This window comes from Rhinoderma darwinii (genome assembly GCF_050947455.1).
Source record: "Rhinoderma darwinii isolate aRhiDar2 chromosome 1 unlocalized genomic scaffold, aRhiDar2.hap1 SUPER_1_unloc_25, whole genome shotgun sequence".
In the NCBI taxonomy this organism is placed as follows: Eukaryota; Metazoa; Chordata; class Amphibia; order Anura; family Rhinodermatidae; genus Rhinoderma; species Rhinoderma darwinii.
This window is the reverse complement of record NW_027461662.1, coordinates 254,885-276,692: the sequence shown is the minus strand read 5'-3', so window position 1 is coordinate 276,692 and position 21,808 is coordinate 254,885. Positions and strand designations below refer to the sequence as shown.

The 21,808-nt window shown below is 44.7% G+C and overlaps 1 protein-coding gene and 1 long non-coding RNA gene across 2 annotated transcripts in view; one reads left to right on the top strand and one right to left on the bottom strand.

Moving 5' to 3' along the window:
• The first annotated feature begins 669 nt into the window (after nt 1–669).
• Nucleotides 670–1,596, top strand: LOC142671126 (oocyte zinc finger protein XlCOF29-like). Its single transcript, XM_075847148.1, has 2 exons — nt 670–833; nt 1,297–1,596. The coding sequence occupies exons 1-2, from the start codon at nt 756–758 to the stop codon at nt 1,513–1,515; spliced, it is 297 nt and encodes a 98-aa protein (XP_075703263.1). The 5' UTR covers nt 670–755; the 3' UTR covers nt 1,516–1,596.
• A 307-nt stretch (nt 1,597–1,903) lies between these two features.
• LOC142671128 (uncharacterized) overlaps nt 1,904–21,808 on the bottom strand; it is a 207,125-nt gene continuing 187,220 nt past the window's right edge. Inside the window, exon 4 of the long non-coding RNA XR_012851788.1 lies at nt 1,904–2,318. This is a non-coding gene — a long non-coding RNA (uncharacterized LOC142671128). The remainder of the gene's footprint in view (nt 2,319–21,808) is intronic.

The following is a 21,808-nucleotide window of genomic DNA, read 5'->3' as shown; positions in this document are numbered from 1 at the left end:
GGCGGGACCTTCCGCGCCTGCCCACTGGTCTGGCGGGAACTTCCGCTCCTCCACACTGGTCTGGCGGGACCTTCCGCACATGCTCGCAGGACTGGCGGGACCTTCCGCACATGCTCGCAGGACTGGCGGGACCTTCTGCACATTCACACGTGACCGCCGGTTCCCATTAACCATGGTTAGTATCTGTCTTTCAGATGTGAATAAAGTTGCTATCCGGTAAAATAATCTACAAGGAATAGGGAAATACTTTAATAATTAAGAATTTTAGATGTCTCTGAAGATCCAGGATCTCTGAGGTAACTTCTAATATCTGTAAAAACTTATATTAGGGGTGTATTCATTCATAAAGGGCATCTGTCACACTGACCACCAGTCTGATCTGTTGGCAGCAGATTATATAGCAGGAGGACCTGAGCAGATTGTGTCTCTCCATTCTTTTCTATAGGAGTTACAGGAACCGCCTAACAAGGCCACCCAGAGGTGGAGCCGCATCTATCAGACATTTCTGCCATATCCTGGGGAGAAATGTCCGTGTTGGGAATACCCCTTTATTCCATGTGGTGACGGCTCTGAGAAGATGTTTCTCTCAATGATGAATAAGTGAGGTTCTGTATGTCACACATGATGATGTCCCCTGTATGATTTCCATCTTCTCCTTTCTTCCTAAAGACGTCTGCAGTACTAGATCCTCCAGTTCCTCCAGTTTTCTCATCTTCTCCTCCACAACGTTCCTTCTCCTGAATGACCCACCAAGGATGGACAAGCACAGGAATGAGATGAGCAGAAGAATATTAGACTTCACCTTGGAGATCATCTACCTGCTGAGCGGAGAGGTAAACTTTTCTACATTATAGAACAAGTCCCACATAGGGAAGGGACAATACATAATAGGAAGAATCCAGTGTCCTGTATAACAGCGTCCAGACCTTCCAAGTGACGTCAAGAAGCTGAAGATCAGCCACCAATATGGTCAGTTATGTGTCATGTCACCAATGCAGCAATAGTAATGTAGAGTAATGAGAATGACCAGGAACCAGGAGGATCAGGATGACATCTATATAGAAACCTAGAAGATGACGGCAGGAGGACAGCACATGGTCCATCTAGTCCCCCCAATATTATTTCCTTTTTAGTTTTGGCCTCGTTCTATTTTCTCAATGTCTTTTTGTAGGTGAGGTCTCCAGTATTACAGATGTGGGGTCACTAGAGGTCTATACAGCGGGGTCACAATCTCCCTCTTTCTACTGAGGGGGGAATACTGTGTTCAGTTCTCTAAGTGTCTTTCTCCATACACAGGAGTACACAATAGTGAAGAAGACATCGTGTGACTGTACGACTCCCATCATCCATGAGTCAGGAGGATGGAGCAGTAGTCCCATCACAGAGCCTCCCCCTCACTCCCGGATACATGAGAAGAAGATCTTAGAACTGATCTACAAGATGACGGAGCTGCTGACTGGAGAGGTGACACTGCTGGGAAATTCTACAGTAACCGCACTGGAGGTGTCTCGGTGATGACTATCTGTAAAGGATCTGCCAGGTACTACGTCTGTGTATACTCCCGGGATTAATCAGTCGACACCTGAGGCCAGACCTCTTAGACTGACACCGGCTCCCACCAACCAGGGTGGCAGGCTCAGGAGTAGGAGAGCCTATCGCGGCCTGGTCAGTCGGAGTTAGCTCCGCCCCCTGTCCATTTATACCTGCCGTATTCTCTTCCTCTGCTTGTTGAGGCCTTAATACCGTCATGTGCAGTACATATACACGTGTGTACAATGACATGTAATGTAGGAGCTCCACAATTTCGGCTCCTTTTACATCACATTAGATCCCTACATTTCGTGCTGCCGGCTGCTCATAGTTCTGCATTACAGGTCACATTACATTGTACAGCGCTGGCGGCCGTTCTGGATACAGGAGCCATGAAGACGAGCAGGACGCGCTGTCTCCTAATGCAGAGTTATGGGCAGCCGGCAGCGAGGACTATGGGCAGTCGTGCTGTAGTCAGAAGTAAACCTGGTAATACAAGTCATGTAGAAAGACCATTATCGGCACACTCCGGCAGTATAATAGTTTCCTATATAATGTCAGTATAATCGGAGGTTCTCTTTAATATTACAAGTTATGGGCACTAGATTCTGGAGATGGGACGGTGATCCAGGGATTTATTCTGATTTCCGGATTTGGAGTCGGGGAGGAGTTTTCCTCTAATGAGACAATTGTCATCCACCTCATGGGGGTTTTGTCTTCCTCTGGATCAACACGGTCGGATTATAGGTTGGTCTTGATGGACTTGTGTCTTTCTTCATCCTTAGTAACTGTAACACAGAATGTATGAAGCTAAATTTACCACGAATATAAAGTACAACGTGTTCTGAAAAAACAATCTCACAATGTCTTGGATAAGTAAAATCTTATTCCCACTTATGATACGTCTCCACATGGCGTAAACACGGCGGAACGTCCAAAACTCATTTTTGGCGCGACGTGTAGATGAGATTTGTTAAAATCTCATCCTCATTGCTACTACTGTAATACGCTGCAGATTTCCTCGCAATTAAATACTTTGCAGAAAATCTGCATCTTATCAGCCCCGTGTGCACATACCCTTAAAGTGACACGTCAGATTTGAGAAATGGTTCTCTTAAACAGGTCAAAAATAGGCCATGGATTCCACTCCCAGAGGAGTCCCTGATATCACTGTCCATATATGGACAGAGACGTCAGGGGCTCCCTCTAGAAGCACAATTTCCAGCCAAGTTGACGGCAACGCAAATGATTCCGCTCCTAGAGGGAGCTTCAGTGGCGCTATCTACAGGGGATGAGGTGCTATCTGCAGGGGTTTGGCATAAGTTTGATTAAACTAAGGGGGAGATGTGCCGGCACTTGTGGAGAGAGCCGGCGGACAGAAAAGTACAACCCTGTTCCATTCTGCCAATATTTATTTATGTGACACCTGCCCAGGGCATCAGGAGTTGGAAAGTATATAGCCATGTCGTGAAGGGGTTAATTAATATGTATAGAAAATATTGCCTACAGAGGTGTACACAGCCTTTAAGAGGCTAATAAGCAAGTGACACCCAGACCATTTTTGGTTGCAGGTAACTAAATAGAGGCGTCCTGTGTCCCGCCACTTTCATGTGTATCCGCGTCCACAGAGGGCAGATACAGGTAAATATTATGGCGGAGCAGGGAGCCAGTTACGCCCCGCCGTTCGCTCTGGTAGGGCACAGTCTCCTTTAGGCCTGTGGCTTACAAGGTGCAGGGACCTCGACACCGGTAGTGAGGACCTCAACATTGTAATTCCGGCTCTGATCAGTAAACATAGAAGTGTAGAGAGAAGTGTGTGATCTATAGCCAGATATACAGTAGTCATGTATTCAGTCACTGTGTGTTTCCTACAGATGGATCCAGTAGGAGAAATCCGCCAGAGAGATGTCCCAGTCCTCTGTATTCCCAGGACTGTCCAGAGGAAAATCCCAATGTCCCAGAGAATCATCAGGTAGATGAAGCTGAGCCGTATACCAGATCTATATAGGGGGTGTGGAGCTTTTTGGTCCTCCGGTCATAGATGGGGTCATAGAGTTTGGTGGTTTCTTATGTTGATCTGTTAGATTCTTCGCACTCTCTGCTGTATTGTACTGAATTGTTACATATGTGAAATCAGAGGGAAGATCTGACTGATATTAAAGTGGAGGATGAAGAAGAAGAGCGGGTGAGGGGCGCTCAACCGTGTAAGAGTGAAGTGGAGGAGGAAATTCCAGGAGGTGTTACCAGAGGTCAGTAATAATGAATTTAGAAAGTGAACTCCGTGGTTTATTAACTCCTTAACGCCGAAGGACGGAAATATATCCGTCCTCAGCAGCTGCTAGTTCGCGCAGGAGGACGGATATATCCGTCCTGTGAAGGCGCGGGTACTGCCAGTGTACCCACGCGATCAGCGGCAGGAGCACGGCTGTTATACACAGCCTGGCTCCTGCTGCAACTGCCGGAATCGAAGCGCGCTCCGATTCCGGCAGTTTAACCCATTAAATGCCGCTGTCAATAGTGACAGCGGCATCTAATGTGTTTGACAGAGGGAGGGAGCTCCCTCTGTCACCCGATCGGCGCCCCCGCAAACAAATCGCGGGTCGCCGTCGGGTTTCCATGACAGCCGGGGGTCTAACAAAGACGCCGGAGGCATGACCTAACAGGCTGCCTGTCAGTTTTACACTGACAGGCAATAATGCTTCGGTATACTAAGTATACCAAAGCATTATATATGCGATCGGCACATCGCATAGTGACGTCCCCTGGTGGGACTTAAAAAAAATATGTCAATCAGTTAAATAAAGTTTGTTAAAAAAAAAAAATAATAACTACAGTCAAAATCAAATAAAACTACTTTTTTTCCCAAAAAGTGGTTTTACTCAGTAAAAGTGTCAAAACAAATCACACATGCACATATATGGTATCCCTGCGATCGTAACAACTTGACCAATAAAATGAACACATTAATTAAACCGCCGGATGAACGGCGTCCAAAAAAACTGCAAAAAACAACGGCAAAATTCTCTCTTTTCTCCCATTCCCCCCATAAAAAATAAAATTAAAATTAATCTATAAGTCCTATGTACCCAAAATAGTACTAATGAAAACTACGCATTGGCCCGCAAAAATCAAGCCCCCATACGGCCACATCGACGGAAAAATAAAAACATTACGTCTCTTGGAATGCGGCGATGCAAAAACAAGTAATTTTTTTCTAAAAGGGTTTTTATTGTGCAAACGCAGGAAAACATATAAAACCCTTACAAATTTGGTATCCCCGTAATCGTGCCGACCCATAGAATAAAGTGAACATGTTATTTACGCGGCACTGTAAACGGCGTAAATTTATAACGTGAAAATTAATGCTGGAATAGCTGCTTATTTTCAATATTCTCCTAAAATAAAGTTAATAAAAGTTAATCAATATATTATAAGCATCTAAAAATGGTACAATTACAAAATACAACTCGTCCCGCAAAAAACAAGCCCTTATACGGCGATGTCCACGGAATAAAAAAAAAGTTACGACTCTTGGAATGCGACCGTGAAAAAACAAAAAATAATCCTTGGTGATTAACGTGCAAAATGGCCCGGTCATTAAGGGGTTAAGCAGGACCTGCTGTGTTTTTTGTTGTTGTTTTTTTAACCACATTCCTCCCCTTATACTTGGCGTCCTCCAGATTCCAACGCTGTCTTTTTCTTTTTTGCCCCCCTCCATGTTGTTCCACTACAGCCCTTACTCCGTTTTGCACCTAACATATGCGTGTTGTAATTAAAGGTACAAAGAGGAGACACCATCTCTCCTCAGTAGGCGTTGCCTCACTTTTTGTTGTGACGCTGTCCAATCAGAGCGGACCGCTTCACAGCGATGCAGAAAACCTGCTGATTTTGTGAAATTTCCTGCAGGTCTTTTGCATCGCTGTGAGGCTGTCCACTATGATTAGATAGCGTCACAGCAATGAGCGAGTCAACATCTACTGAGGAGAGAAAAGGTCTTCTCCTTTCTGTTCTCTTTAAGGTGGGGTTCCTCCTTAGTTCTACATTACAGTAACACGTCAGACACTGTATTATACATAGTGCAGCACCTGAGGGAGCTGTGACTGCACATAGAAGTTCTCTACAAGGTGTTCTCTGAATCCGGTCATGCACTAGGTTTAGCATCAGATTTTGGGGGGCAGCGGCTGCGATTAACAGCTGCACTCTAGGCCGAGATCTAGGAAAGCTCAGTTCAACCACTTACAGAGAATGTGTCATCAGAAAATGATCTATTGTTTAAATCAAGTTTCTGTTAAACATATTTTTTATGATTTTTTGGTGGGTTTTTTTTATATTATTTTTTTGTCTTTATCTAATCTTGCAGTTTGCCCTCTGGCCAATGAGTCTCATAGTAGACTGCTCCTTACAGTTCTCAGCAGTCATCTCATTATCATCACAGGCAGGATTACACTGACAGGTAACATCTATATATGTAGATAACAAAGAATCCACCATTCATAATAGACTGACCCTTCCTGTTCTGTAGAGATCATTTCTCAGCACTCATCTCATTATCATCACAGGCAGGATTACACTGACAGGTAACATCTATATATAGATAATACAGAATCCACCATTCATAATGGACTGACCCTTCCTGTTCTGTATAGATCACTTCTCATCACACCTCTCATTATCATCACAGGCAGGATTACACTGACAGGTAACATCTATATATGTAGATAACAAAGAATCCACCATTCATAATAGACTGACCCTTCCTGTTCTGTAGAGATCATTTCTCAGCACTCATCTCATTATCATCACAGGCAGGATTACACTGACAGGTAACATCTATATATAGCTAATACAGAATCCACCATTCATAATAGACTGACCCTTCCTGTTCTGTAGAGATCATTTCTCAGCACTCATCTCATTATCATCACAGGCAGGATTACACTGACAGGTAACACCTATATATAGATAACACAGGATCCACCATTCATAATGTACCATCTCATTATCATTACAGGCAGGGTTACACTGACAGGTAACATCTATATATAGCTAATACAGAATCCACCATTCATAATAGACTGATCCTCCCTGTTCTGTAGAGAACATTTCTCAGCACTCATCTCATTATCGTCACAGGCAGGATGAGGGTATGTGCACATGACCTCTTTTCAGACGTAATTGAGGCATTTTATGCCTCGAATTACGCCTGAAAAGACGGCTCCAATACTTCGGTAAACATCTGCCCATTGCCTGCAATGGGTCTTACGATGTTCTGTGCAGACGAGCTGTCATTTTACGCGTCGCTGTCAAAATACGGCGCGTAAAATGACGGCTCGTCAAAAGAAGTGCAGGACACTTCTTGGGACGTTTTTGGAGTTGTTTTCTCATAAACAGCTCCGTATTTTCAGGCTTATTTTGTTAATCTTGTGAACATATCCTTACACTGACAGGTTACATCTATATATAGATATCACAGGATCCACCATCCATAATAGACTGATCCTCCCTGTTCTGTAGAGATCACTACTCAGCATACATCTCATTATCACCACAGGCAAGATTACACTGACAGGTAACATATATATTTAGATAACACAGGATCCACCATCCATAATAGACTGACCCTTCCTGTTCTGTAGAGATCACTTCTCAGCATACATCTCATTATCATCACAGGTAGGATTACACTGACAGGTAATATATATATATATATATATATATATATATATATATATATATAGTGAAGGAAATATGTATTTGATCCCTTGCTGATTTTGTAAGTTTGCCCACTGTCAAAGTCATGAACAGTCTAGAATTTTTAGGCTAGGTTAATTTTACCAGTGAGATATAGATTATATAAAAAAAACTGAAAAACACATTGTCAAAATTATATATATTTATTTGCATTGTGCACAGAGAAATAAGTATTTGATCCCCGACCAACCATTAAGAGTTCAGCCTCCTCCAGACAAGTTACACGCTCCAAATCAACTTGGTGCCTGCATTATAGACAGCTCTTACATGGTCACCTGTATAAAAGACTCCTGTCCACAGACTCAATGAATCAGTCTGACTCTAACCTCTACAATATGGGCAAGACCAAAGAGCTTTCTAAGGATGTCAGGGACAAGATCATAGACCTGCACAAGGCTGGAATGGGCTACAAAACCATAAGTAAGACGCTGGGTGAGAAGGAGACAACTGTTGGTGCAATAGTAAGAAAATGGAAGACATACAAAATGACTGTCAATCGACATCGATCTGGGGCTCCATGCAAAATCTCACCTCGTGGGGTATCCTTGATCCTGAGGAAGGTGAGAGCTCAGCCGAAAACTACACGGGGGGAACTTGTTAATGTTCTCAAGGCAGCTGGGACCACAGTCACCACGAAAACCATTGGTAACACATTACGCTGTAATGGATTAAAATCCTGCAGTGCCCGCAAGGTCCCCCTGCTCAAGAAGGCACATGTACAGGCCCGTCTGAAGTTTGCAAATGAACATCTGGATGATTCTGAGAGTGATTGGGAGAAGGTGCTGTGGTCAGATGAGACTAAAATTTAGCTCTTTGGCATTAACTCAACTCGCCGTGTTTGGAGGAAGAGAAATGCTGCCTATGACCCAAAGAACACCGTCCCCACTGTCAAGCATGAAGATGGAAACATTATGTTTTGGGGGTGTTTCTCTGCTAAGGGCACAGGACTACTTCACCACATCAATGGGAGAATGGATGGAGCCATGTACCGTCAAATCCTGAGTGACAACCTCCTTCCCTCCACCAGGACATTAAAAATGACTCGTGGCTGGGTCTTCCAGCACGACATTGCCCTGAAACATACAGCCAATCATCTCATTATCATCACAGGCAGGATTAAGGTCTTATTACACGGCCCTGACAAGGACCGTGTAGACGACTGCCGATCAATGAGACAGCTTGTTGATTGGCGCTCATTTGCTCCTGTCACAAGGAGCTATATATGGGACCGACAACTCGTTACTCCGATCACTCGTCCCCATACATTAATATCATGTCGGTAGCACGGCTCAGGGAGATGTGCTACCGACAACGATAATATTTTGGTTTTCAAAAACGATACGATCATCTGCTGATCGCTCCCCTGTTTACACAGGGCAATTATCGGCAACGAGCGTTCTATGAATGACTGTTTGCCTGATAATTGGCCCATGTAAAAGGGCCTTTACACTGACTGGTATCACCTATATATAGATAACAGAGGATACACCATTGACAATAGGTGATGGACACCGCTCCCCTCCTCCCCCTCCCTGCACAATGACCTCTGCACAGGTCACAGAGCACACCTAGAAAACTGTGCAGTAGAAGTCAATGGCTCAGCTCCAGACTATTGATTCCTAGGACCCATGTGGCTGCTGTAAACCATATCTCTTAATGCAGTTAACCGCTCAGACAAAATGGCTGCCTCCATAACCCCTTCACGACTGCCATACGGCTTTTTTTTAAGTGTCGTTACTTTTTTTCTCTTCCATATGGTGTAAAGTATTACAAATTAAATAATAATTTGACATGTTTTCCTATGTTGGCCACCAGGGGGAGCACTTCCCAGAATTACAGCAAGGTGAATAAGGCAAAGCAACCTGACTCACAGCTGCTGTAAATGTGGGAGGGAATCTCATCCTACAAGCCATGAAAAGGTGTCTTCAAATTGCTAAGCAGTGACCGGCAGCCATTTTGGGTGTGATTCTGCAGCTGGCAGAAGCTATAGGACACACCAAAAGGCTAAGGGTATGTTCACACGCTTACTAAACAAAGGGAAACCAGATCCTGATTTTCAGCCATTTTTTAATCAAACTCGTGTTTTTTACGGCCGTTTTTGGAGCTGTTTTTATATAAAGTCAATGAAAAATGGCTCCAAAAACGTCCCAAGAAGTTATGTGCACTTCATTTTGACGGGCGTCTTTTTACGTGCCGGTTTTGGAAAACGACCATGTAAAAAACACCCTCTCGGAACAGAACGCCGTAATGGGCAGATGCTTGTAGACGTTCTGCTCAATGGCGGATTATAATATGGGCGGTTCGGGCGGCCGCCCGGGACCCGAGGCTCCCAGGGGGCCCATCGCCGCCCGAACATCACACAATCTTAAAAAACTATGCAGCGCTGCTAGCTTCCGTGCTGTCCCGCTTCCAACTGAATCTGTGTCCGCAGGACGCAGATTCAGTTGGGTTGAATGCTGGAGCCTCGCTCCAGCATTCACTCTGCCGTGAGCGGCTCGGTGCAGGCAGGCGTGATGTAGTGACATCATCGCGCCTGTCTGCACGGAGTCACTCACGTGACAGTGCAGAGGAGGAGAAGCATCCCCCACCGCCATGGGAACCGGGATAGGTAAGTAATTATGTTATTTTTATTTATTAGGTACGTACAAATGGAGGCATTATAATGTGTCACAGCTATGGGGCATTATACTGTGTAGCAGCTATGGGGGCATTATACTGTGTCACAGCTATGGGGCATTATACTGTATAGCAGCTATGGAGGCATTATACTGTGTAGCAGCTATGGGGGCATTATACTGTGTAGCAGCTATGGAGGCATTATACTGTGTCGCAGCTATGGGGGCATTATACTGTGTAGCAGCTATGGAGGCATTATACTGTGTCACAGCTATGGGGGCATTATACTGTGTCACAGCTATGGAGGCATTATACTGTATAGCAGCTATGGGTGCATTATACTGTGTCGCAGCTATGGGGGCATTATACTGTGTAGCAGCTATGGGGGCATTATACTGTGTAGCAGCTATGGAGGCATTATACTGTGTAGCAGCTATGGGGGCATTATACTGTGTAGCAGCTATGGAGGCATTATACTGTGTAGCAGCTATGGGGGCATTATACTGTGTAGCAGCTATGGAGGCATTATACTGTGTAGCAGCTATGGAGGCATTATAATGTGTCACAGCTATGGAGGCATTATACTGTGTCACAGCTATGGAGGCATTATAATGTGTCACAGCTATGGAGGCATTATACTGTGTCACAGCTATGGGGACATTATACTGTGTAGCAGCTATGGGGGCATTATACTGTGTAGCAGCTATGGAGGCATTATACTGTGTAGCAGCTATGGAGGCATTATACTGTGTAGCAGCTATGGGGGCATTATACGGTGTCACAGCTATGGAGGCATTATACTGTGTCACAGCTATGGAGGCATTATACTGTGTAGCAGCTATGGAGGCATTATACTGTGTAGCAGCTATGGAGGCATTATACTGTGTAGCAGCTATGGAGGCATTATACTGTGTAGCAGCTATGGAGGCATTATACTGTGTAGCAGCTATGGGGGCATTATACTGTGTCACAGCTATGGGGCATTATACTGTATAGCAGCTATGGAGGCATTATACTGTGTCACAGCTATGGGGCATTATACTGTATAGCAGCTATGGAGGCATTATACTGTGTCACAGCTATGGGGGCATTATACTGTGTCACAGCTATGGAGGCAATATACTGTATAGCAGCTATGGAGGCATTATACTGTGTCACAGCTATGGAGGCATTATACTGTGTCACAGCTATGGGGGCATTATACTGTGTCACAGCTATGGAGACATTATACTGTGTAGCAGCTATGGAGGCATTATACTGTGTAGCAGCTATGGAGGCATTATACTGTGTAGCAGCTATGGAGGCATTATACTGTGTCACAGCTATGGGGGCATTATACTGTGTAGCAGCTATGGAGGCATTATACTGTGTAGCAGCTATGGAGGCATTATACTGTGTAGCAGCTATGGGGGTATTATACTGTGTAGCAGCTATGGGGATATTATACTGTGTCACAACTATGGGGGCATTATACTGTGTCACAGCTATGGAGACATTATACTGTGTAGCAGCTATGGAGGCATTATACTGTGTAGCAGCTATGGGGGCATTATATTGTGTAGCAGCTATGGAGGCAATATACTGTGTCACAGCTATGGAGGCATTATACTGTGTCACAGCTATGGGGGCATTATACTGTGTCACAGCTATGGAGGCATTATACTGTGTAGCAGCTATGGAGGCATTATACTGTGTCACAGCTATGGGGGCATTATACTGTGTAGCAGCTATGGAGGCATTATACTGTGTAGCAGCTATGGAGGCATTATACTGTAGAGCAGCTATGGAGGCATTATACTGTGTCACAGCTATGGGGGCATTATACTGTGTCACAGCTATGGAGGCATTATACTGTGTAGCAGCTATGGGGGTATTATACTGTGTAGCAGCTATGGGGGTATTATACTGTGTAGCAGCTATGGGGGTATTATACTGTGTAGCAGCTATGGAGGCATTATACTGTGTAGCAGCTATGGGGGTATTATACTGTGTAGCAGCTATGGAGGCATTATACTGTGTCACAGCTATGGAGGCATTATACTGTGTAGCAGCTATGGAGGCATTATACTGTGTCACAACTATGGGGGCATTATACTGTGTCACAGCTATGGGGCATTATACTGTGTACCAGCTATGGAGTCATTATACTGTGTCACAGCTATGGGGGCATTATACTGTGTAGCAGCTATGGGGGCATTATACTGTGTCACAGCTATGGGGGCATTATACTGTGTAGCAGCTATGGAGGCATTATACTGTGTCACAACTATGGGGGCATTATACTGTGTCGCAGCTATGGGGCATTATACTGTGTAGCAGCTATGGAGGCATTATACTGTGTAGCAGCAATGGGGGCATTATACTGTGTCACAGCTATGGAGGCATTATACTGTGTAGCACCTATGGAGGCATTATAATGTGTCACAGCTATGGAGGCATTATAATGTGTCACAGCTATGGAGGCATTATACTGTATAGCAGCTATGGAGGCATTATACTGTGTCACAGCTATGGAGGCATTATACTGTGTCACAGCTATGGGGGCATTATACTGTGTAGCAGCTATGGAGGCATTATACTGTGTAGCAGCTATGGAGGCATTATACTGTGTAGCAGCTATGGGGGCATTATACTGTGTAGCAGCTATGGAGGCATTATACTGTGTAGCAGCTATGGAGGCATTATACTGTGTAGCAGCTATGGAGGCATTATACTGTGTAGCAGCTATGGAGACATTATACTGTGTCACAGCTATGGAGGCATTATACTGTGTCACAGCTATGGAGGCATTATACTGTGTAGCAGCTATGGAGGCATTATACTGTGTAGCAGCTATGGAGGCATTATACTGTGTAGCAGCTATGGAGGCATTATACTGTGTAGCAGCTATGGAGGCATTATACTGTGTCACAACTATGGGGGCATTATACTGTGTCACAGCTATGGAGACATTATACTGTGTAGCAGCTATGGAGGCATTATACTGTGTCACAGCTATGGAGGCATTATACTGTGTCACAGCTATGGAGGCATTATACTGTGTCGCAGCTATGAGGGCATTATACTGTGTAGCAGCTATGGAGGCATTATACTGTGTAGCAGCTATGGGGGCATTATACTGTGTAGCAGCTATGGAGGCATTATACTGTGTAGCAGCTATGGAGACATTATACTGTGTCGCAGCTATGGGGGCATTATACTGTGTAGCAGCTATGGAGGCATTATACTGTGTCACAGCTATGGGGGCATTATACTGTGTCACAGCTATGGAGGCATTATACTGTGTCACAGCTATGGAGGCATTATACTGTGTAGCAGCTATGGGGGCATTATACTGTGTAGCAGCTATGGAGGCATTATACTGTGTCACAGCTATGGGGGCATTATACTGTGTCACAGCTATGGGGGCATTATACTGTGTCACAGCTATGGAGACATTATACTGTGTCACAGCTATGGGGGCATTATACTGTGTCACAGCTATGGAGACATTATACTTTGTAGCAGCTATGGAGGCATTATACTGTGTCACAGCTATGGGGGCATTATACTGTGTAGCAGCTATGGAGGCATTATACTGTGTAGCAGCTATGGAGGCATTATACTGTGTAGCAGCTATAAGGGTATTATACTGTGTAGCAGCTATGGAGGCATTATACTGTGTCACAGCTATGGAGACATTATACTGTGTCGCAGCTATGGGGGCATTATACTGTGTAGCAGCTATGGAGGCATTATACTGTGTCACAGCTATGGGGGCATTATACTGTGTCACAGCTATGGAGGCATTATACTGTGTCACAGCTATGGAGGCATTATACTGTGTAGCAGCTATGGGGGCATTATACTGTGTAGCAGCTATGGAGGCATTATACTGTGTCACAGCTATGGGGGCATTATACTGTGTCACAGCTATGGGGGCATTATACTGTGTCACAGCTATGGAGACATTATACTGTGTCACAGCTATGGGGGCATTATACTGTGTCACAGCTATGGAGACATTATACTTTGTAGCAGCTATGGAGGCATTATACTGTGTCACAGCTATGGGGGCATTATACTGTGTAGCAGCTATGGAGGCATTATACTGTGTAGCAGCTATGGAGGCATTATACTGTGTAGCAGCTATAAGGGTATTATACTGTGTAGCAGCTATGGAGGCATTATACTGTGTAGCAGCTATGGAGGCATTATACTGTGTAGCAGCTATGGAGGCATTATACTGTGTAGCAGCTATGGAGGCATTATACTGTGTAGCAGCTATGGAGGCATTATACTGTGTAGCAGCTATGGAGACATTATACTGTGTCACAGCTATGGAGGCATTATACTGTGTCACAGCTATGGGGGCATTATACTGTGTAGCAGCTATGGAGACATTATACTGTGTCACAGCTATGGGGGCATTATACTGTGTAGCAGCTATGGAGACATTATACTGTGTAGCAGCTATGGAGGCATTATATTGTGTAGCAGCTATGGGGGCATTATACTGTGTAGCAGCTATGGGGGCATTATACTGTGTCACAGCTATGGGGGCATTATACTGTGTAGCAGCTATGGAGGCATTATACTGTGTCACAGCTATGGGGGCATTATACTGTGTCACAGCTATGGAGGCATTATACTGTGTAGCAGCTATGGAGGCATTATACTGTGTCACAGCTATGGAGGCATTATACTGTGTCACAGCTATGGGGGCATTATACTGTGTCACAGCTATGGGGCATTATACTGTGTAGCAGCTATGGAGGCATTATACTGTGTCACAGCTATGGGGCATTATACTGTATAGCAGCTATGGAGGCATTATACTGTGTCACAGCTATGGGGGCATTATACTGTGTCACAGCTATGGAGGCATTATACTGTGTAGCAGCTATGGAGGCATTATACTGTGTCACAGCTATGGAGGCATTATACTGTGTAGCAGCTATGGGGGCATTATACTGTGTAGCAGCTATGGGGGCATTATACTGTGTCGCAGCTATGGGGCATTATACTGTGTAGCAGCTATGGGGGCATTATACTGTGTAGCAGCTATGGAGGCATTATACTGTGTCACAGCTATGGAGACATTATACTGTGTAGCAGCTATGGGGGCATTATACTGTGTCACAGCTATGGAGGCATTATACTGTGTAGCAGCTATGGGGGCATTATACTGTGTAGCAGCTATGGGGGCATTATACTGTGTCGCAGCTATGGGGCATTATACTGTGTAGCAGCTATGGGGGCATTATACTGTGTAGCAGCTATGGGGGCATTATACTGTGTCGCAGCTATGGAGGTATTATACTGTGTTACAGCTATGGGGCATTATACTGTGTAGCAGCTATGGGGGTATTATACTGTGTAGCAGCTATGGAGTCATTATACTGTGTAGCAGCTATGGGGGAATTATACTGTGTAGCAGCTATGGGGCATTATACTGTGTAGCAGCTATGGAGGCATTATACTGTGTAGCAGCTATGGAGACATTATACTGTGTCACAGCTATGGAGACATTATACTGTGTCACAGCTATGGAGGCATTATACTGTGTAGCAGCTATGGAGGCATTATACTGTGTAGCAGCTATGGAGGCTTTATACTGTGTAGCAGCTATGGGGCATTATACTGTGTAGCAGCTATGGAGGCATTATACTGTGTCACAGCTATGGAGGCATTATACTGTGTCGCAGCTATGGAGGCATTATACTGTGTAGCAGCTATGGGGGCATTATACTGTGTAGCAGCTATGGAGGCATTATACTGTGTAGCAGCTATGGAGGCATTATACTGTGTAGCAGCTATGGAGGCATTATACTGTGTAGCAGCTATGGGGGCATTATACTGTGTAGCAGCTATGGGGGCATTATACTGTGTAGCAGCTATGGAGACATTATACTGTGTAGCAGCTATGGAGGCATTATACTGTGTAGCAGCTATGGAGGCATTATACTGTGTAGCAGCTATGGAGGCATTATACTGTGTCACAGCTATGGGGGCATTATACTGTGTCACAGCTATGGAGACATTATACTGTGTAGCAGCTATGGAGGCATTATACTGTGTCACAGCTATGGGGCATTATACTGTAGAGCAGCTATGGGGGCATTATACTGTGTCACAGCTATGGAGGCATTATACTGTGTAGCAGCTATGGGGGCAATATACTGTGTAGAAGCTATGGAGGCATTATACTGTGTAGCAGCTATGGAGGCATTATACTGTGTAGCAGCTATGGAGGCATTATACTGTGTCACAGCTATGGAGACATTATACTGTGTCACAGCTATGGAGGCATTATACTGTGTAGCAGCTATGGAGGCATTATACTGTGTCGCAGCTATGGAGGCATTATACTGTGTAGCAGCTATGGAGGCATTATACTGTGTAGCAGCTATGGGGGCATTATATTGTGTAGCAGCTATGGGGGCATTATACGGTGTCACAGCTATGGAGGCATTATACTGTGTAGCAGCTATGGAGGCATTATATTGTGTAGCAGCTATGGGGGCATTATACTGTGTAGCAGCTATGGGGGCATTTTACTGTGTAGCAGCTATGGAGGCATTATACTGTGTCACAGCTATGGAGGCATTATACTGTGTAGCAGCTATGGGGGCATTATACTGTGTAGCAGCTATGGGTGCATTATACTGTGTAGCAGCTATGGAGGCATTATACTGTGTAGCAGCTATGGAGGCATTATACTGTATAGCAGCTATGGAGGCATTATATTGTGTATCAGCTATGGGGGCATTATACTGTGTCGCAGCTATGGGGACATTATACTGTGTCGCAGCTATGGAGGCATTATACTGTGTAGGGTCAGCTAAGGGGAAAATTATACTGTGTAGAGGCAGCTGTGAAGGGCATTATACTGTGGGGGCAGCTATGGTTGGCAATATACTGTGGGGGCAGCTATGGGGGACATTATACTGAGCAATTATAAGAGCTGCAGGTCCAAGGGGGAAGACGCTGTGTAGCACAATATACAAGGGGGGATTGTTGTATAGCACTATATAGAAAGGAGTGCTGTGTATCACTATATCTAAGGGGGATTGCTGTGTAGCACTATATACAAGAGGGGGAGGGCTACGTGTCTCTATTTACAGAGGGGGAGGACTGTGTAGCGCTATTTACAGGGGGCTGTGTGTGGTGCTATCTACAGTGTTTGACACAATTATATTCAGGGGCGCAGTCTATGGTGCTATAATATTTAGGGGCTCAGTGTTTGTACTATTTTATTCAGGGTCGCAGTGTTTGGTGCTATTATATTTAGGGGCACAGTGTGTGGCACCATGATAATATTATCTTTGTTTATAGGTGTGGAAATGTTGGAAAAGTGAGGAGCCAAAGACATCTGAGTGGCAAATTCTGCAGAAATAGGTCATGGCCGGGAAAAGTCGTCATGAAGTCTGGACCGGATGGAGAAGAAAAGAGGAAAAAATCTACGTCGTCACCTGTGAGTCACTAGATAATCTGTCATCTCTACTGACATGTTTATTATGGGAAATCCTTGTATTTCACAAAGTCTTTGTGCAGTTCAGGACTGATAGACAAATAAGTGTTACTATTCCCCTTGTCAGGAGAATGTGTCCATACACGGTGCGATACTGTCAGCAATGGTTGGAGACTGTCAGTATGTGGGGACACAGTTTTTTGACAAGGGGAGTAGTAACACCCATTTGTTAATGTCTGGGAAAAAAAGGAAGTGTTAACAATAGTTACAGGGCGGTCGGTGGAGAATGGGGGCCCAAGTTTGGATAACATCCCAGGGCCTATTGTCTACTTAATCCGCCACTGGTTCTGCTTCCGATTTTTCAGCTGAAAACATTGTGTGTGAACATACCCTTAGAACGATGAAAGTGAAGTGAATGACTTTTCAGTTGATCGGTTCCCACGCCGTGTATTTCAGACGTTTTTTTTGCACATTTTACGTGCCAAAAACCTCATAAAAAAACGCTTAATTACACTTGATTTTGCGTGTTTGGGGGGATTTGTGTTTGTGTGTGTGCGTGTGTGTGTGCGTGTGTGTGTGTGGGGGGGGGGGGTGCTCGCCGCTGATTCTTCAAAACAGCTGATAAGCGGCTATGAAGTATCAGCGGCGCCCGTGCACACTCCGCTCTGCTACACACACACACACACACACACACACAATCACAATGAGGGCAGGGCTTGTCCTGAGTGCACTGTCTCTTGTTATGGACAGAGTTATAGTCACATGAACCCCGTCTGTTGAACCGGTAACCTAGGTTCGATCACATGACAGAGGGGGATCATCAAAAACCCTGTGCACCCTCAGCCCGTCCATCCAGCCCTTTGCTGGTTATATCTGCTGGGAAAGCTGGGTGACCACCATTGCTCCCTCCTACTGGAGTGTGTTTGGGGATGTGACTAATGAACCTCTCACACTCCAGTAGGAGAGGTAATGGTGGTCACCCAGCTTTCCCAGACCCCTGAACGGTAAATCTCTCTCGTTTTGCTGAGACTGTTTGGGAATGTGACTAATGAACCTCTCAGTCTCAGCACTACAAGGGGGATTTATCGTTCAGGAGTCTGTGAAAGCTGGGAGACCAACATTACCCCTCCTACTGGAGTGTGAGAGGTTCATTAGTCACATCCCCAAACACACTCCAGTAGGAGGGGTAATGGTGGTCACCCAGCTTTCCCAGACCCCTGAACGGTAAATCTCTCTAGTTGTGCTGAGACTGTTTGGGAATGTGACTAATGAACCTCTCAGTCTCAGCACAACAAGAGAGATTTATTGTTCAGGGGTCTGGGAAAGCTGGGTACCACACTAACAGTGGGCATATTGTTTATCACCCAGCTTTCCCAGGACAGTTACATCATGTGTCCTTTATACAGAGTCTCCTGCACGACTACAGGGGGGCCCGTCAGGTGGGGGGGTCTGTAGGGGGGGCGGGGCAAGCTGGGGGGGGGACGTCGGGGGTCACGAGAGCGGGGGTCTGTGAGAGAGAGAGGGACAGACAGAGACGCATCTTACCTGCAGTGCAGCTGGTCTTCATGATGGCGCCTGCTCTCTCCCTGCAAACAGCTGCTCTGCTGTGTGACTATGACCTGCGTCTGCGCAGTACAGAGCCAGATAGCAGAGGCAATGGACAGGAGCCGTTCATTGACTCCTATGCACTGTAGCTGCCGTATTCCATCTCTGTATGTGTCGTTAATCAACACATACAGAGATGACAAAAAAAATGGCAGTCCCCATAGAGAAGAAAAAGACAGAAAAAAATAAAAAGTGCAACAGAAAAACACAAATTAATTACAATTTATTTTAATGACCTACTAAAAGCAATAGTATATAAAAAATAAAATTTGTGACACCTTCCCTTTAAAGAGCTGCAACAGTGTGTGTATATGTATGTGTGTATATATGTATGTATGTGTGTGTATATATGTATATATGTATGTGTATGTATGTATGTATGTGTATATATGTATGTGTGTATGTATGTGTATATATGTATGTGTGTATGTGTGTGTATATATGTATGTATGTGTGTGTATGTATGTGTATATATGTATGTGTGTGTATGTGTATGTATGTGTATATATGTATGTATGTGTATATATGTATGTGTATATATGTATGTATGTGTATGTATGTGTATATATATATGTCTATATATTTATATATATATAACGCACACGCACACACAGAAATAACATGGATAAATATATTTTAAAAAATTACAAAATTGTTTATTTTTCAATTTTTTTTGTGATTTTTCTGCTCATAATAAAATTGTAAAACATGGAATTAATTAAACTAATCTAGAAAATGAAAGCCTCATAAGTCTTGTAAAAATCAAAGTTAAAATAGTTGTGATATTCAAAGCGGTTGCAAAGTTATTATCGTCTAAAGAAGTGCAAATCAGAAATGGAAAATTTGACCTGGACACAGGGGCATCAATGACCCCTGGTCATGACAGGGTTAATTATGTACCGAAAATACAATTGACAAAATCTACAATCAATATATATATATATACCGTATTTTTCAGACTATAAGGCGCAGTTTTTAGCAAGAATAAATCTTGCTAACAAGTCCCTGCGTGTTCTAGTCGGCAGTGGCGGGCCCCCTGACCGCTCCTTACTTAACCCCTTCCCGACCCGTGATGTGCCAGCACATCATCAGGCGGGGAGGGGATGATGTATGGAGCGGGCTCACGCGCTGAGCCTGCTCCATACACTGCAGGTGTCAGCTTCTGACACGCTGCCCTACCGGCTAGGAACAGAGATGGCCGCTGTTTAGTTAAATACTGCGGTCAATAGCGACCGCGGCATTTATATTGGTTTTCCTACGAAGGACATTTATGACATATCCACAGGTGTAATATCTCTAGAACGGGGCCCCCTAAGCCCCATTCCATCTTACCCGGCTCCGCGGTCTTCCGGCCACTTCACTTCCTGGTTACATGTTCGAGTTACGCAAACAGCGTAACTCTCTGAGCTACGCAGTTTCCGCAACTCCCATAGAACTGAATAGTAGTTACGGCTACAGAGTAGCACGCTACGCTGCTTCTATAACTGACATTCACTACTATGGGAGTTCCGGAAACAGCGTAGCTCAGCGAGTTACGCTGTTTCCGTAACTCATCCATGTATTGCAGTGTATTGTACCAGCGATCTAATGATCACTGGTTCAAGTCCCCTAGGGGAACTAATAAAATGTGTGTAAAAAAAAAAAAAAAAAGTTAAAAAAAAACATTTCACATTTTTCCCCAAGCACAATGTAAAAATAAAAAAATAATAATAAAATTGGTATCGCTGCATCGGTAAAAGTCCAGAACTATTACAACATAGCATTATTTGACTCACACAGTGAACGGTGTAACAATTTTTTTATTTAAAACCCCCGACTGTCTGTATTCTTCTACCATATTACGTTATAAATGGCCGCTCTGTTGTAACGGTTCACTGGGATACGCTTCTTGTGATGTCATCTAGAATGTGGGCAGATTCTATTTCTCTGAGCGTGACGTCCTCTAGAGAATCTGAGCGTGATGTCATGTGAAGGGCGGGGCCTGTGATCTGCATGTGTTCCGTTTGCACATAATGGCCCTCAGGTTGTGACATCATCAAGTTTATAAATTGGGGTCACACATTGACCGCGGTGTCAGTTTCTCTTGCTGGCTCTCATCATGGACGTGTCTCATATGAAGAGGAGGAGGATGGTGATGTTTCCAATGATGAGTGTTGTAGAGAAGATGGAAGTTGGCGGACGCCAATTTCCGGAGGACGTGGAGATGGAGGAGGAAGATGAGAAGATGGAGGTTGGCGGACGCCAGTTTCCAGAGGACGTGGAGATGGAGGAGGAGGACGGGAAGATGGAGGTTGGCGGACGCCAGTTTCCAGAGGACGTGGAGATGGAGGATGGGAAGATGGAGGTTGGCGGACGCCAATTTCCAGCTCCTGATGTGGAGATGGACGACCTTTCGGGGGCTACGGTTAACATCAGGGCCTCCAACCCCCGAAAGAGAAAGTGGCCATTTTAGTAACATCTGCCACTTGGGGCCCATTTACCATCAGGGCCCCCAACCCCCGGGAGAGATAGCGGCCATCTTATTTCCATCTGCCGCTCGGGGCCCATTTACCATCTTTAGGTGAGGTAAGTGCCGTCCACTGATGATCTTCTCACCTCACGACTCTTCTACAGCCGCCTGGACACTGAATTTCTGATTTGTTTTGCAGTTGTCACCCCAACATCGTGGCCTTTACCACCTAAACCATCTGAAATTCCCATGAAGACTCCTCCAGTGATGAGCAGACGTGAGATCCGGTAAGTCTGACGTCTTCCGCTCGTCTTCATCTTCTCCTTGTGGTGAAGGTTTTGTGAATTTTTTTGCTTATTTGTATTTTTTCCTTTTCTAGGATCCGACTTTGAAAAATATCAAAA